The 16115-nt window shown below is 38.1% G+C and overlaps 1 protein-coding gene across 8 annotated transcripts in view; it reads right to left on the bottom strand.

Annotated features, from left to right (window-relative positions):
• Positions 1–4314: 4314 nt before the first annotated feature.
• INO80D (INO80 complex subunit D) overlaps positions 4315–16115 on the bottom strand; it is a 75901-nt gene continuing 64100 nt past the window's right edge. For 7 of the 8 annotated variants that reach the window (XM_036927952.2, XM_036927949.2, XM_057503655.1 and 4 more), the window contains one exon: positions 4315–15978. In XM_036927952.2, the coding sequence (XP_036783847.1) occupies positions 14810–15978 (1169 nt within the window). In that variant the 3' untranslated portion in view covers positions 4315–14809. The remainder of the gene's footprint in view (positions 15979–16115) is intronic. The other variant, XM_036927954.2, reaches the window with a different exon arrangement.

Raw genomic sequence — 16115 nt, 5'->3', positions numbered from 1 at the left:
AGGACATTACTGTGCTTAGTCACCAAGTGATGAAAAGCTAGGAAAGACTGAAAAAAATCAGAGGACTGAAGATTCTAATGTGGGTGACTGGGAGTCTTTATATTTGCTGGATGAATGAATGAACAAATGAATAGGGGCAAAAATTCAGAGTGTGAATTGGCTTAAAAGGGAAAGTGTGTTCAGTTTGGATTTGACAAACTAAACTTACAGTGATAGTTGTGTCTGGAGGTGGAAGTCCTCAGGAAGCAGTAGGAGATGTGAGACTTAAGTCTGAGAGTAACCAGACCTGTAGACGCAGGTTTGGAGTTAATCATCAGGGAGGTTCACATTTAAGCCAGAGCAGTAGAAGGATCCCACCTGGGGAGCTTGTACACAGAGTACGTAACACCACAGAAGGCTAAAGAAGGAATGGGACGTTTTCAAACTCAGGGAGAAGAAACAGGAGTTGGGACTAACAAAGAACCCAGAAAAGACATAATCTGAGAATTAAGAGGAAAAACAAAACAATGGAATGTTATCACTGCTGACTGGTTCAAAGAGGTCAAAGAGAATGACAAGCGAAAGTCACTGATAGCCTTGGAAAGAATAGCTTTAGGAAAACAACAAGGTGAAAGCTAAGTTGCAGTGGGTTGAGGAGTAATAGTGGAAAGAGCAAGTATAATATTTAGCAGTAAAAAGACACAACACAGTTGAAGGGATCAGAAAGTTGAGGGAATATTGCAGTATTTCAGAAATAGCTATGGTACAGAAGCTAAGTACTATGGGGCCCCATACTTGGCCTGTCTGGACTGTAAAGGTGATGGCGTGGTCTGGCTCTAAATTTTTGATTTCTAAGTTTTAGTTTAGCAGGTGACATGCACATCTTTTGATAAAGGGCCCTCTACTAATTCTTTATATATTTTATTTTCTTAAATGCTTTTTAACCTGAAGTATATTCTCCAAGTCAGGATACAATGATCTATTTTTTTTCCCATTAAATGATGCTTTGTACTATGTAGATTAAATGTAGGAGAATTTTTTAAAGTTATAAATGGAAAGGCAAACATATTTAACAGTTTAATAACTGAATACATTCTAGGCTGTATGGGAACTTGATTGAGTAAAAGGAACCCTATCTATTGACAACCTAAGTCCTCTTGTATTACAAAAATCAGTAGCACTTTATCAGAGTTCATCAGAAAATTCTTACCCAAGCTCCTTGCCAATCACCACCTCGTCCACACCTAGCCTTTGTTCATTTTCTCTCCACTTTCCCCTGGATACGCATTTTAGGAATTGGCCTATGTTGTTTGTATCTTCTATCTTTTCCTCTAGTCATAAAATGAGTTTAACTACGATTTACTAAGTGCTAATAAGTGCCAGAGACTATTCCAAGTGCCTCACCCAGGCTGTGCCATGTACCCTCCCAGTGCGTTTTACAGGAGAGGAAACTGAAGTAGGAAGAGAGGCCAACTGCCTTACCTAGTTCGCAAACGGGTCAAGATGGGAACCAAGGAAGTCTTTCTCCAAGTCCACAGCCCTGACCAATTGCTACACTGCCTCTCACCCGATCCTCTAAGTCTCTTCAGAAGTGCATTCCTTCTCTTCATGAACTTCTTGAGTACTAACTTCATTTGATAACATTTATTGTGTGATAATGGGCCAGCATGCTGTGCTAGGGGCTGGGGTTTCAGAAGCCAATGACACAGACACTGGAGCACACTGTTCCGAAGGTGAGGCGAACAAGAAGTCGTCAGAATAGTGTGAGGGGTGAGCACACACCCACGGCCCTCACTAGGCCAGGGGCAGGGGAGGGGCTTTCCTCAGTACCACCACTCCCAGGGGGTGTGGGGGACACAGGTCAGCCTGCTAGCCTTTGAATACCAGCTCCATATTTACTAGGTGGGAGACACTGGGAAAATTAACTTATGCTTTTTCTGGGCCTGTAAATAAAATGTAGTAGTAAATTACATAAAGCTGTTTCTAAAATCCATCCTTATTTCTCTTGATCACTTACAGCTGGCTTGATCCTCTGTGCTCATAACTTCTGTATCTTCAGCTTAAGCCTCTCTTCTGAACCCTAACTACAACTACCAGTCGGCCATGTCAACTGGAGGCCCCTGCTTCCAACGCAAAACTTTATGTATTTAAAATTCATTGGCTCTCTCAAAACCAGGGGGTTGAGTGACACCACCCACCTCTGCCACAGGCACCACCATTCTTCCACAAGTCCAGGGGTGAAGTCTCTTGTGTTTCCACCTTCTCCTTGCCTCTGACATCTGATCTATTCCCAAGTCTTTTTGAATCCCTTCTTCCTTTCCATTTTTACTGTCACAACTAGTTTTGACTTGTTACTAGCCTAACCATTGCAGTAGCCTTCTCCTAACTTACCTCTCTGCTCTGGACCTCAATCTCTTAAATTATGATGCCAGATTAGTCTTCCTGAGCCAACAGTGGACCATCACTCCTTGGCTCACTGCCCCTTCTGGCATTCCAGGCCCACTGTGCTCTCCCTCCCACTAGCTTCTCCACTCGGTTCCTTCATACATACTCTGTTCGTCAAGTTCACCTGCTCTCTGTTCTCACACAAACCACGAGCTATGTTGACTGTTTATGCCACTCCCCCAATCTGGAACTCTCCCTCCATTTCTGAATGTCCAGATGCTACCCATCCTTCAAAGCTCTGTTCAGATGCACTGTCCTATAAACTTACTCTCCTTTGGTTGGAAATCATCCCTTTCTGACATAAAGTTACACAGCATTTTATCACTCTTCTAAGCACTTAATAACTTCTGCCATGTTTGTATAGTTACACATCTTCCCTCGTCTACTGCACGGCAAAGTCTTTGAGTGTAGAATCCCAGTAGTGATTTGTTCTTGTGTCTCACTATCCCTAACACAAAGTGCTCAAAAATATAAGTGAATAAAAAAGGGAATAATGACCAGAAAGACAGCAAGATGGACAGATGGAAGAATAGAATCACAATAGCATACTACCATGGGCTTGACTGAAATTTCACACTGCTAAGCAACAGGCATGTCTCCATCACAGGTATTTAAAGTAGGAAAAATAACTGCCTATAGTAACTTTAAAAAAGAATTTTCTGGAAACTAGTTATACGAAAGGATTGAAATACCACCACCTAATGTTCAGGTCCATACATTGCTGAAAGGTACAAATTAAATGCAAGTACGCAGGTTTTTTAAACAATAGAGGTTTTTTTTTCTTTTTAAGAATTATTGTTAATTAAGCAGAAGAGGAAGGTGGAGATAATCTAAGAGGAGGAGTTAAGAAAATACTTTCTCTTCTATACTCGTTCTTGCTTCCATTTGGCAATTCACAGGCTCTCAGTACCCACCACGTTGAAGATGTGGCCTCATGTCAAACATCTAATAAGCTTGTCTCAGAGCTGTTTTTAAAAAATTAAATCAAGAACTTAGCACAATCTCCAAAGTTTCTGCATTTGTGGAGATATTTTAAAAAGCACTTTTAAGTAAAAAGAGTTTAGAATGGAATTTGATAAAACTGAAGAAATGGATAGACCAATTTCACACACTCTTCTTCATACCTAGTTGATTTCACAAGCAGAGAAGTGGATGGACGTTCCGTTCCTGCTGGCCAGTTCACTAGCACTATGGCAAAATCTGCTTCTAGTCTCAGAACTGTTCATTTTTTTCAGAGAAGCAAAGTAGGATTTTACAAGGTATTTTAACCATGCCCGGATTAGAGACCACGGGGAACAAGTCCAAATGCTTCAAAACTAATTTTTTTTTTTTGTAGTGAATCTCTTCAAAAGGAATGTGTGATTAGGAGATTACTACTTTTGGGGCGTGAATTTTGTTCTTGTCTCTGTATGTACCACAAAATCCCTCACCAACAAAAGAGCACAGGAAATGAAAAGTTCCAAAAATTCATTTCCAAGGAGATACAAGGCAGGCACTCGGCAATGCTTTAAAGGAAAAGAATGTTTCTTCAAGTTTTTTTTAACTTAGTAATACAATACAAAGTTGTTTTTATACTTGTGAAGCTATGAAAATGAAGAAAGAATGGGCTTCTGAATATATGAAATAGAAATCCGCTTGTAAGACCTCCATTACAGCATATAACAATCTCAAATGCAACTTCTGGTTGGATTTCAAGTCACTTTGGATAGCATTTAATTGATCCACAGCTATTACAAATATTAACCATTGTTAATCTAACCATAAAGAACCATTATTTATCTCCCTAGAGTTCCTGATAAAATTCACTGTTTAAATAACAAAGGAGAAAAAAATACCTACCCTAGATTGACAGCTTCCATCAACATCCAAGGGACTCATACCAAAAACAAGGCTACTTCACAGCAAGATTTATTAATACATCCAAAAGAAAGAAAGAAAAATCATTGTCACACTATATACAGATAATACATACAGTGTTTTATACACATATTACATCAGTTTTTACACAAGAAAAATATACATAAAAATGTAAACTTTTGTATACAAAAACCCTTAAACAAATTAAACAAGGACCAGATAACAAAAGGAGACCAATCCATTATTTCATCAAATTTTTAAAACAGTAATACAGTACATTCATTGAGATATATATGGAAAATGTGAGCCATCTCTTCTTGTTTAAAGGGAAATTACAAACCCAAAGCCCATCGTTTCCCAAAATGTGGTCTCCCCCAGCAACACCATGCCCAATGCCATAGCTATGCCCTTCTGTGGGAACTGGGGGCTCTTACCCAGACCTGCCAATCTCACTTTGTTTCTACAGTCCGTGCAGAAACGAGAGGCTCCTAGCTTTTGGGCATGTAACTAAGCTTCCGGCCACTATTAGCAAAGCTGCAGAGAAGATCCTCAGTTTGTAAGTTCCCTTTAAGCAACTTGGTTTTGTTTTTGTTTGGTTTTTTTTGTAAATATTTTTAACGTACGACCTGTTAAGCATTCTTTTGTGCCAAGGTGAATGAGAACACTGAAAAAGAAGGGTTGAGAACTGCTAGTCCTTGCTACCATGCAGTTACTCGGTTAGAAGAGATTTTAAAACTGCGCAGCCTGTCATTTACTGGTTTCAAATAAGCTACCTCACCTTTGATTTCCCACTGCAACTGCCCAGAGGCGTTTTTTGACAGGCCGCTTCGGACACCGAGCCCCAGCTATGCGACTCTGTGCCGTTGCTCAAAGCCCAGCCTATCCATCTGTCTTCACGGGTCCTCTGACACCACTGCTTTTGGTGACGTCTTACAATTTAGGATCATCCACTACGTTCCTCTCTCTGTTAAGGTCTTGAAATATAACCTGTTGCCAACTCATCACAAAATAAATCTGAACAGTTTTTTCTTAACATTTTTTCGTTCAGTGTGTCAAATTTATATATTAATGAAAATCACCTGAAGCTGTGGGGAACAAGAATTAAATCTATGTCAAGTGCATGCAGACTTGGAATTTTAAAAAAAGTCTGGGACCTTTAACTAAATGTAAAACATGCTTTAAGACAGCTTCATGAGCGCTGCCTTCTCTCAAAGTTGAATTTTGAACAAGGCCGAATAACAATGAGGTGATATATTTCCCTGCACCTAGAGGGTAGTTAATCTCCCCCGGGCAAAATGATCTCAATGTTCATTATTTATTAATGAAAGGAAGAGGCAAATTGGTGAATTAAGAAGATGGTAGATGACATACACTAATGGAAATGTTAGGATTGCTTTATAAGGGGAAAAAACAGCCTGGTTTGTGGTAATCTCCATTTCAGAGAGAGGAAAAAACAGCACAAAGTTCCTCTGGTGAATCTCCAGCTCTTTCTCCCATGGAACAGATGACATTTCTAAAAATCACAGTCTCCCTTTCATTTAAAAAATAATAATAATAAAAGGAAAAGGAAGATAAATAAATAACATGTGGATGTCTTTTTAGATGAGACTTTTAAATGTTCTTTAAATAATTTTTGACAATGTATTTTTAAATCATTACATACAACTGCCACTGCAGTGGCAATATTCCAGTAGGGGCAGCATTTTGCTAAATGTAAAAGATTGCCATTTAAAACTCATACATATACATGTGTATATACAGTATATCAACACTATTTATATACATATATATCTAGAGAGCAACATTTCATTGCCTTTGAATATCTCTATATCCACTCCCACAATATATACTAGAGACATACTGTGTGAGTATATACCAAAGTATATGTACACATGCTCCAACATGTATATATACACTTCCGTCTGTGTGTGCATAAGAGCTTTAAAGGCACAATATATAGGGATGCAAGTTTTCTAGAGAGCTGCAGCTAAGTTAAAAGACAATGTCACAAATGTGAAAAGTCTAAAGGAACTATAGCAGTATTCATTATGTAAGGATTCATTAAAGTAATTTAATCATGAGTAAAATGAGTTAAAGAATTCAAGAGGCATACATGTGACTTTGTACGCTCTCCATTAAAATGAAAATGGTAGATTTATGATTAAATCACAAAGTAAACCAAATTTTTGAAAAATTACTAATGACAAGAAATGAGGAAATAAATCTAACACTAATATCAATGAAAAAAATCGTAATTATGTTTTTTCAATTTAGGTAAAAGGTCCCAAAATTATGTAAGTAAAACTTCCAAATTAGTTTTGTTTGTTGGTTTTTTATTTGTTCATTTTTGAGACAAAGTTGAATGCCCAATTCTCAAGATTACTAAGGAAAATACTGTCAACATTTATATCTTCTGGGAAATTTCAGAGATAAAGATCCTTAAAAGAACTGAGAAGTTAAGGGAAAAAAAGACAATGAAATGTGATTTTTAAATGATGAGAGACTGATTTAGAAGGTAGTGAAGATGAAGAATAGTGGAATTGGCAAGGAAGAATAGTTCTAACAGGAATTCACTTACAATAATCATAAAGAAGACTATAACCCAAAGGACTTCCATCTCAGTATGCCCTGATGATGTACTCTAGACTGTCACCTCCTCTTGCTTACAGAATAATCCAAACTTTCCATAGACATATAATCTTGCTTAACAGAAGCTGTTTATCTATTATACACACACATTTTTAGGGAAATATATGTATTTAGCTTTATCTATACACACACATATACATACGTGTATATATAGATTTATACAAATGTATAAATAAACATAATACTTCTCAATCTTTCCATTTGACAAGGCAAGTTCACATTCAGCAAAGTGCCACCACACCCCATATACACATCTCTGTACAGATATACACAAAAGGGTCTAATTTCACCCTTCAATCAGGGGAAATTTATTATAGCAAATCCCATTAACCAGTAACTGAAGGGAGAAATGGCACCAATACAAACTCCATTCTTTCGTTTGCATGCATATGTACAAGGAATTTGCAAATGTCTTTTTAATCCATAAAACAAGAATGAATGAAACTGGGAGATGCTGCAAAAGTACAACTATAAAAGGAACAACATATAAAGCTTTCCTAGGTCTTGACTATAACTAAGATGAAGGAGGCTTCAAAGATAACTACAAATTCATGTGTATTATCAGAAGTTGTTTTGACATATTTCAAAGTACATGTTTTTTATATTAAAAGTAAATCTGGTTGGAGCATTCAATAACAACTCTAGTTTAGATTATTTTAGACCACCAGATAACTCCAGTAATGAATGCATAGCAAAATGACTAAACTCAAAATACAGAAATATATATATATTTTAAATTCTACATGAATCATGTAAAACTCCAAAGTAGCTTATTTTCATATAGGAAAATATGGGGGCAGGGGGACAGGCTAACTTTATAATTAATAGCACAACTGAGTAGTTTTTGAAAAATTTTTGGAAAAACTGAAATCATCCCAGCTTTGAAATATGTACAGTGAAATGATCCCACCAACTCTTTGAACAAAGCAGCCCCTCCAAAAATGACATTCTTATAAAAGGCCTATAATTTTCTTAACTTCACCAAGACAAGATGGTCAACAATATTTTCTAACTCAGAATATGAAGAATCTACTATTGAAACACACACACAAAAGTTTCAACTGATTTCTGGTCCCATCACCCCAAAAGAAAAACACAGCTCACATCTGGGTCTGTCTCTCTCTCTCTCTCACATTTTTATGCCCAAAAGTGAGAGGCTGGTCTTATAACCTGCTGTTTCTCATGTCATTTAAAAAAACACAGCATAATATAAGTTAATCAAAAGGTTAAAATAAAATGTACATGATATCAGAGCTAGCCTTTTAACACAAGATAACATAATGAAAAATTTGGTGTATTTATACAACAAAGACGATGAGAAAATAACTCCAATACCCTCAGCTAAATAAATCATATTTCCACAATATATTGTTACCTTTCTCTAGTTTTACCTAAGCACACATTCATCTCACACATGTGCCCCCCGATGTATATTTCTGCATGTGTGTAAAAACACAGACATACACAAGCACACAAGTAATCAATTCTATTTTAAGTCACAGTGGGAATTCCTTAGTGAGGAGGGATAAAAAGTTCCTGAATAAGACACTGAGAACATCTATAGTTATTATTTTCTCTGTTTTACTTCCCAACTTACAGAATAAACTGTAAATTAATGAACAAATCCATAGGAAATAAAAGAGGTCTTCAAACCTTAGTTTACAAATTCCAGCTACAGTAGTTGGGAGTTTTACTTGATCTATGTACTTATTTCTATTTACCCTGTAACTAAGCTTCTAGCCATCTTAAATGTAAACCACAGATCATTTACTAAAGAAACATGACTCTCAACAGTTCTATGAGCAGTAATAAATGGTCTAAAGGTGTTTTACATTTTGAGGCCCCAGGATATCCTTTTATTTTATATATCTGCAAGGTAGCAAAGGATAGCTATACACCTTGACACGGCAGAGATCCAGTGTAAAAAGGTGCTTCACTAGTTTGTTTTGTCAAAAAAAAAAAAGAGTTCATATATCACTTTGTAGCTATTAAACACATAGGCAACATAATTCATTACACTCAATACAGCTTTAGTATAAAACTTATAATTTATGAGGTGATGTTAATAGCATAAATTAATATACCTTTTCTCTTAAAATCTACAATAAGTATTCTGAAAGTTCATTGGGAAAGGATATTTTTAAATAAAAGTTTTAAAGCTGTGCGTGATGGGAAAAGAGTCTCTATGCTGAAGCTGAGATGAGAGCCGGGAGGAGAAAGGAAAGGGTCCTATGCAAGACACTGGGCGACAAAACCAAATGTGTTCTCTTTCTTGCGCTCTCTTCAATGATGAGTCACCTTTAGCTTCTTTGAAAACTGTTTTATTTTAAAAACTAATTTTTTAAATTAGTGCCCTAATTTCCACAAGGAATCCCTGAGACATACTCAACACTATACAGTGAAAAGAATTGTCACTGTTGGGAGGAACTGATTTCAACCCTTCTGAGCAGATGAAGACAATATCGCAAGTACCAAACTTTCCATCACTTCCACACTAATCCGCTGAAGCCAACTGTATCTTAACGATGCAGGGTGGAGTCATTTCAGGGCAAATCAGTCTATTACCCAAGGAAAAGCAATGGTGTGGCATTTAGCTGCACTGGAACCTTTGGCACTGCATGATGAAAATTTTTCCAAGGGGAACTTTGGATGCATCTAGAGCTTACTTCAGTGGTCCCCAGTTTAAAAAACAGAAACAAAAAACAAAACAAAAACAAGTGAAAGAAAAAGATCTATTACTCTTAGGTCAGGATCAGTACAGGTCACGTGTGTGTGTGTGCGCGCGCACATGTATGTGTGCAAACTTCAGTACCTGGGGTGGGTTGAGGCAAGCGGGCAGAAGGGAAAAAGGAAGGGAAGCTGGCTGCCCTACAGAGCTTACTTAGAGTGACACAGGTTTTTTTCTAAGAAGTTTGTTTTTCAGACTAAACTTCAGATCACAAAAAATCTGCCATTCAAAGTCACCAAACGTTTCTAGATTTGGGAACCTAGGGTAAAGAAAGGTTCCCAAATTTGCTCTCTCTCTGAAATGCCATGCCACATTTATTAGCTCTGTGTCCCAGTGCAGAGAAAGGAAAGATAACAAAAAATAAGAGCTGGAGTGAAGAGAAAATTTTTGCTATTTGGAAATAAGGCTTAGTTTGACCCACAATTTTTGCATTGATGACACTGGTTATTAGGAGAGACGCTAATTATTCACTTATGTTTTTATGTTTTCTTTCCTAACTCACCAGTCAGGTGAAAATACTTACTAGATATTCAAATACAACCTTCACTGGCATTTTGTTACAAATCTTCTAAAAGACAGCATTTTAAATGTTACTATAATCTATTAAACATGAATGTTGGTTTCCTCCAGAATATGAGACTGGAAAGCTTATAAAGTTCAAGACATTGGTAAATCATTAAATTGTTTTACCTTTCTATAGAATGCCAGTAAAGATTCAATTATTTTCAGTGTACTGAGAAAAAAAAAATTCTATGTTCTATTATATGTATATATTCTCACATCACACCCCTACTCCCAAGAAAAGTATTTCTCATCAGGAAAAACTCCTTGGAGCGATGAAGGTGTCATTGACGAAAGAGATACAGACAAAGGCTATTCAGTGTAACAGTTTCTTTGAAGGAATCCTTTAAATCACCTCATTGAACTGCAGAGTTCTGTTGACCCTTTGGAAGACCATTGTATTAGATTATTCCATATATATCAGATTAAAAATGAAATTTAATAGAATGTTAAAAGAAGGCTAAAAAAGAAAGATTTGAAAGAAACTGGAAATTAGACACTCAAAAAAATTTAATGAATTTCAAACCTAATAAATAATCAACTTAGTGTTATTAATATCCTCATGTTTTTGCAATACCACATCTTTTGAACTAACTTGGAGACAAAGTGATTGCCTCACACAAACACTACCAACCACCTCCACCAGCCCCATGATTCAAGGGCACAGGAAAGCTTACCAGCAAGTAACAAAGAACTGAGAGTGTGGGAGTTACCTACTCAAATTCTAGTGCCAATTGATAAAAACTGAATGGTACAGGTCAAAAGAAATGGAAATCCTTTCACATATGAAGAAATTGAACAGATAGGGCACCACCTGTATGTATCACGGAATTGTCTCCTTCCATATCAAAGAACTGTCCTTGCCTCTGTGGACTGTGGTCATGGATTGCAAACAAGCTCTGTTAAGAAAAGCTTTAGTGTTAGTCACAGAGAATGATCATTCTTAACTTGCAGCTGAGAGATTGGGCTTATTTAAGAAATAAAACTTATAAATTATTTGGCAAAGATAAAGTACTTTCTTTAGCCTTAAGCCACTCAAAACAGTAACTACAATTTTAAGGAAAGAAGGAACAAAACGCTTTCCAACTTACTCTTCATACCTTTGTTTGCTTCTCATTTATTCTAATTTTTCATGGAGGGACACTAGACACACCACACTGCCTGCCAACATGAAACTGCTCAGGAAGTCATTTATAAAGCAGTTGTATCTCACATGGTAGGTTACTAGAGAAAATAATCCTTCGCTGTATAAGCTATGTGACGATAATTAGAAAACCTTTGCATAGTCTGCCATTTGGTGGGTTAAGTGTAACTGCTATTTACTATTGTGAATTGTTTACTAGCTATAGAACCTACCCAGATGTGCAAATTGCTAAGCCATTTTACAGAGGGAAAAAACAATGTCTTAAGTACTTCAATCAAAATAATATTAGCAATTATGCAGACAGGGAAGGAGAGAAAAATGCTTTTCTTCAGATGCTATAGATCACAGCCAGTGAATACCATGTATTAGAAAGGAATTCAGATGCTCAGAGCAGAATGTATCCATTAACTGCAGCAACTTTGTATATTTTATCACATTAACACAATCTAACTGGCCTTTACAAATGGTCCCAAAGAACTGCAGAAACAGAGTGAACTCTGCCACTATTTTTCATGAGTTTAACACTAGTATAAAAAGCTAGTTTCCACCTACTTAGGACCTTACATAAAACTTGTTTCTGATTCCAGTATTGCCTCACTATATAGCATAAGCGCTATTTTAGAAGACACTAATTTTCTTATTTCTGGAGTAAAAGACACTTCATTCCTTTCCTTACATATTAACAGCAAACCTACTATTAATAGACTAGAATTGCTCCATTAGCTACAAGAAAATAAAAAGGATGTCTCTGGTTCAGGTAACTTCTCTCTTCCAAAAAAGGACTCACAAGAAACAGCAAGAGCAAAGCAAACGGCAAGCTCAGATGTATTTGTTCTGAAGTACATAAATGAGAGGAAAAATTTGTTTTTTTCTAATTCCTCAAACCTACACTGGTACTTTGTACAGGTGCCCTTTCCTCAGCTATCATCACGGGCATCTAAACAAAAATGAATGCACTCAAAAAGTTTTTGGTGTGAAGCTGTAACTGGCAACATTCCTGATCATTTCATGCCTCCTTACTAGAAAGCAGAAAAGGGCTTTTAAATGCACATAGAACAGAAAATTGTAAAGAATAAGATGTGCAACTTACTGCAAACTCAGTTTTGATAACTGAAGAAGTCTAAGCAGCTACTATGAGGGAGAAATAGCCAGAAACTTTACAACTGACTACCCATGACTTTCCCTTTGCTGTCAAGGAAGGGCTGATAAAGTCAATGTGCTGCTCTGCTACAACCTTTAATTAGTACACCATGGAAACTAAGTGGAATCGTTAGGAATGAACAGTTATCTAGCAGTGATTGCAATGGGATGTGGGAGGAGTTTAGCAAGCTAAATGACACTTTTTGAGCAGAGATAACTACTCATAATCACTTCATTACAGTACATTAAAATAAAAAAGCTTACTAACATAGGTTCACAGGTGAGAAATATTCAAATTATTTGTTCTCACCATGCAGAATAGAAATTTATGGTGATACCAAATATAATTTTGCTTTGTGGCATAATTTATAATTCAGAAATTTCTCAATCTGCAAAAAAGGCAAAGCTATTAAAAATAAATCTTCCAATTACCATGATTAAAAAAAAACTAAATATATTACAAACATATTTTTGGCCCACAAAAAGAAACTTCAATAAATATAAAATAGGGCATACAATGATTTCATAGTCATGTGACATTTCCCCTCCATAATTTCAGGCACGTGGTTATCTGCATAATGCCTGCTGATCACCATCATTCCTTTAAAAAGCAGAGAAAAAAAAGCTTTCAAAAGAAGGGACTGGTTAGAATTAGCATGGCATAAAGAGAATACACATAGGAAGTAGGAAAATACATCCAACTCTTTACCTGTTGAAAAGGAATTAAGATCAAATATTCCCTGACAAATGAATTATTATATCACATCATTAATAGATATGTTCTCTCTACTCATCTTTTAAAATATATATATGTAAATTAGACTAGACTCAGGTATAAATAGCCAATGGTATCTTAGAGGACAGTGAAACTTCTCAGCAAAAGCAGAGTACAGATGCCTTTAAAATCCAGTTCCACCCTTGGGGAGGGGGGCCAGGGGAGAAGGCAGGTAAAAAGAAACATCACATATTCATTTCGAAGTCATCAACTTAACTAAACTACCCAATATTAATTTTTAACCTTAAAATTCTGGTACTTTAGAAAGATTTCCCAAAACTTAAACCTAAGTACTTAAATTGTTTTAAAAGTACCAAAGGATGGGTAAAATTTATGTCTAATTTCCATATTCTGCTTTGAAAGAAACTTTAAAATGTGTATCCTTCAGATATTACGTATCACTTCACGATTCATACATTGATTCTACAAGTGTCTTCAACATTTTACAAATCTTACCAAAGAATCACTACTGTAAACATGAAAAATTCAAAAGCAAAAGATGGATCAAGGAGTTCACAGATCCCATCTTTCCAAATCTGACCTATCCCGCTTTTCACATCAAAATATTTTAATTACATCTTGCAAATGTATTCCATGAGAGAGGGATTTAGAAACAAATGCATGTCTAAAAAGGCAATATAACCACCAGATATCAGAATCTCGGCAACCCTGTGGCCACTCCAGGAAAGCTTTTCACGACACCCCCACGGCACTGACAAGAATTTAGCTCTCTGTGTTCCAAGATAACTTAGCAGAAAAGGGTTGTGCTATTCACACGACCAGACCACCACCCTCCCTATTCAGGAAACTTAGTTTTAACTCAGTGGTAAAGAATGAACAACATTACCAGGGTTGTGAGATGTGGGAAAGAAGGAAGGGCCTTATACTCATTAGGAAAAAAAATTACAATGGGACAGCTGCTTCCTGCCCGGCACAAAAACACACAAGTGGGCATACACATACACACAGGCGTCAAGAGACTAATTTTTTTCTCTTTAATTAAACATGATTGCAATTAGGAATGGAATCCTGGCTTTGTGTGTTTAGCAGTTGGTGTTACATCAGAGCCTTGGTCTGCCTCTACACATCATTTGCTTCTCTTAACACAGGAACTCAATGGATAGGATTATTCTGTTCAGACCCACCTATGTAAAGACCTGGTAATAGAATGGAAACATTGATCAGAATACTAGGAAATAGTAAAGGGCACAGGTAATCTGAGGTATCTTCCACTTCTAGGACTTGCTGCTAAACATCAATTCTCTCCAGTCACTGTGCTGAGCCAATAGGAAACCACTGGGGTAGAGTGAACCTGCCAGGAGGGGATGAGCACCAGTGCAAAGGAGCACATGTGAACACTGAAGCAAGGCCCACTGCAGGGTGACTTGTTTAACTGGGAAAGGGAGCTCCCCTCTAGTCCCCATCTATTGTTTTTAAAATCTTCTTCAGGAAAAGGGCAAAGAGATGATAAAGAGGAAACAAAGATAGAAAATACCAGCTTCCCCACCTGCCTGCAAACACACAGACACGCTCAGTTAGGGGAGGTGAAGGGAGAAGATACATTATTGGTACTTGTAGCTGTGGCACCTGTTACTGTGAAGCCTGTAGGAGGCGCTATAGAGCTGTGGCTGGGCTGCAGGTCCTTAGGAATGCCACTGTGAGAACTCAGCTGGTGGCCAAAGGCTGCGCTGAACTGAGGGAGCTGCTGCTTGGGAGAGGTGGAGGCCATGAGTTCTGCAGAGGGCCCCATGCCACTGAAGCTGGTCTGCGGTAACCCCGGAAGCACACTGGAGCTGCTGGGGGTCACGGTGGCGAAGGCAGGCTGTGTGGTCTCTGAGTTCGAAGTGGTGGGTGGTGTGGAGAGGGAAGTGGAAAGAAGATGTCCATCTGCGCCAAGAAGGTTGCTAAATGGAGAGGCATCTCCAAGGCTGACAGGGAGATTGCCCCAGTGAGTTCTGGGGTTTACGACTCCTCCAAGTGGCACCTCAAGTTGGGTTGGGAGCAAGTGCTGCGCCATGATGGGTATCTCTGCTGAAAAGGTAGCTGCCATATTATCACCAGAGTAAGATGTCGTCGTGTGGGGAGAGGTGATATGGTCGCTGTAGGGAGACGGCACGTGCTCACTATCATAATGGCTTCCATGGGGCGAGGAGTGTGAATGGTCACTGCTGTATTGCTGTCGTGAGGTGATTAGGTCATCTGCCTTGCTCAGCAGCTGGGCAGGATGTGGCCTCTGGGAGGCATGGCTGCCGTCATGAAGTCCATGGAACTGTCCTGGGAAGGCTCTCTCCCCAAGTGCACTCTGGCTCATCAGAGTGGCAGAAGTAAGGCCAACGTTGGCTGGGGCAGAGAACTGCCCCTGGATCTGCCCTGCCAGGGGTGTAGGTGGGTTAGACAAGGTAGCAGAACGGAGCAGGTTCTCATCCAGCTCTAGACTAGAGAAATTATCATGTACTATACGCCCATTCAATAGCTCCCCCAGATCTGTGTTTACTTCTCGGCTCAAAGACTGAATTCCGGAAGCTCCAGTACCCGTGGAGAACACCCCTATTCCTCTGTCGGACAGCTCCTGGACTGGCACACCATCCGGCTGGGTAAGTACTCCAATGGTACTCAGGCACTCGAGAGAAGTTACAGCCTGCAAGGCCCGTTCAAGTTCCTCGGCCTCTTCGGTAGTGGGGAGGAGGTCTCCATTCTTTCCTGTGTAAACAAAAGCCATTGAAAATCAGCAGAGTCTTTAACCTGTCCTATACCATGAAAATCGTAATTTGAATTATTTTTAGCAATATTCTATTAAGCTGAGTAGTCCCTTTGGAAAGAGAAGTTCCCCAGGGATT

This window comes from Manis pentadactyla, chromosome 6 (genome assembly GCF_030020395.1).
Source record: "Manis pentadactyla isolate mManPen7 chromosome 6, mManPen7.hap1, whole genome shotgun sequence".
Taxonomy (NCBI): Eukaryota; Metazoa; Chordata; class Mammalia; order Pholidota; family Manidae; genus Manis; species Manis pentadactyla.
This window is presented reverse-complemented; position numbering and strand designations above follow the sequence as displayed.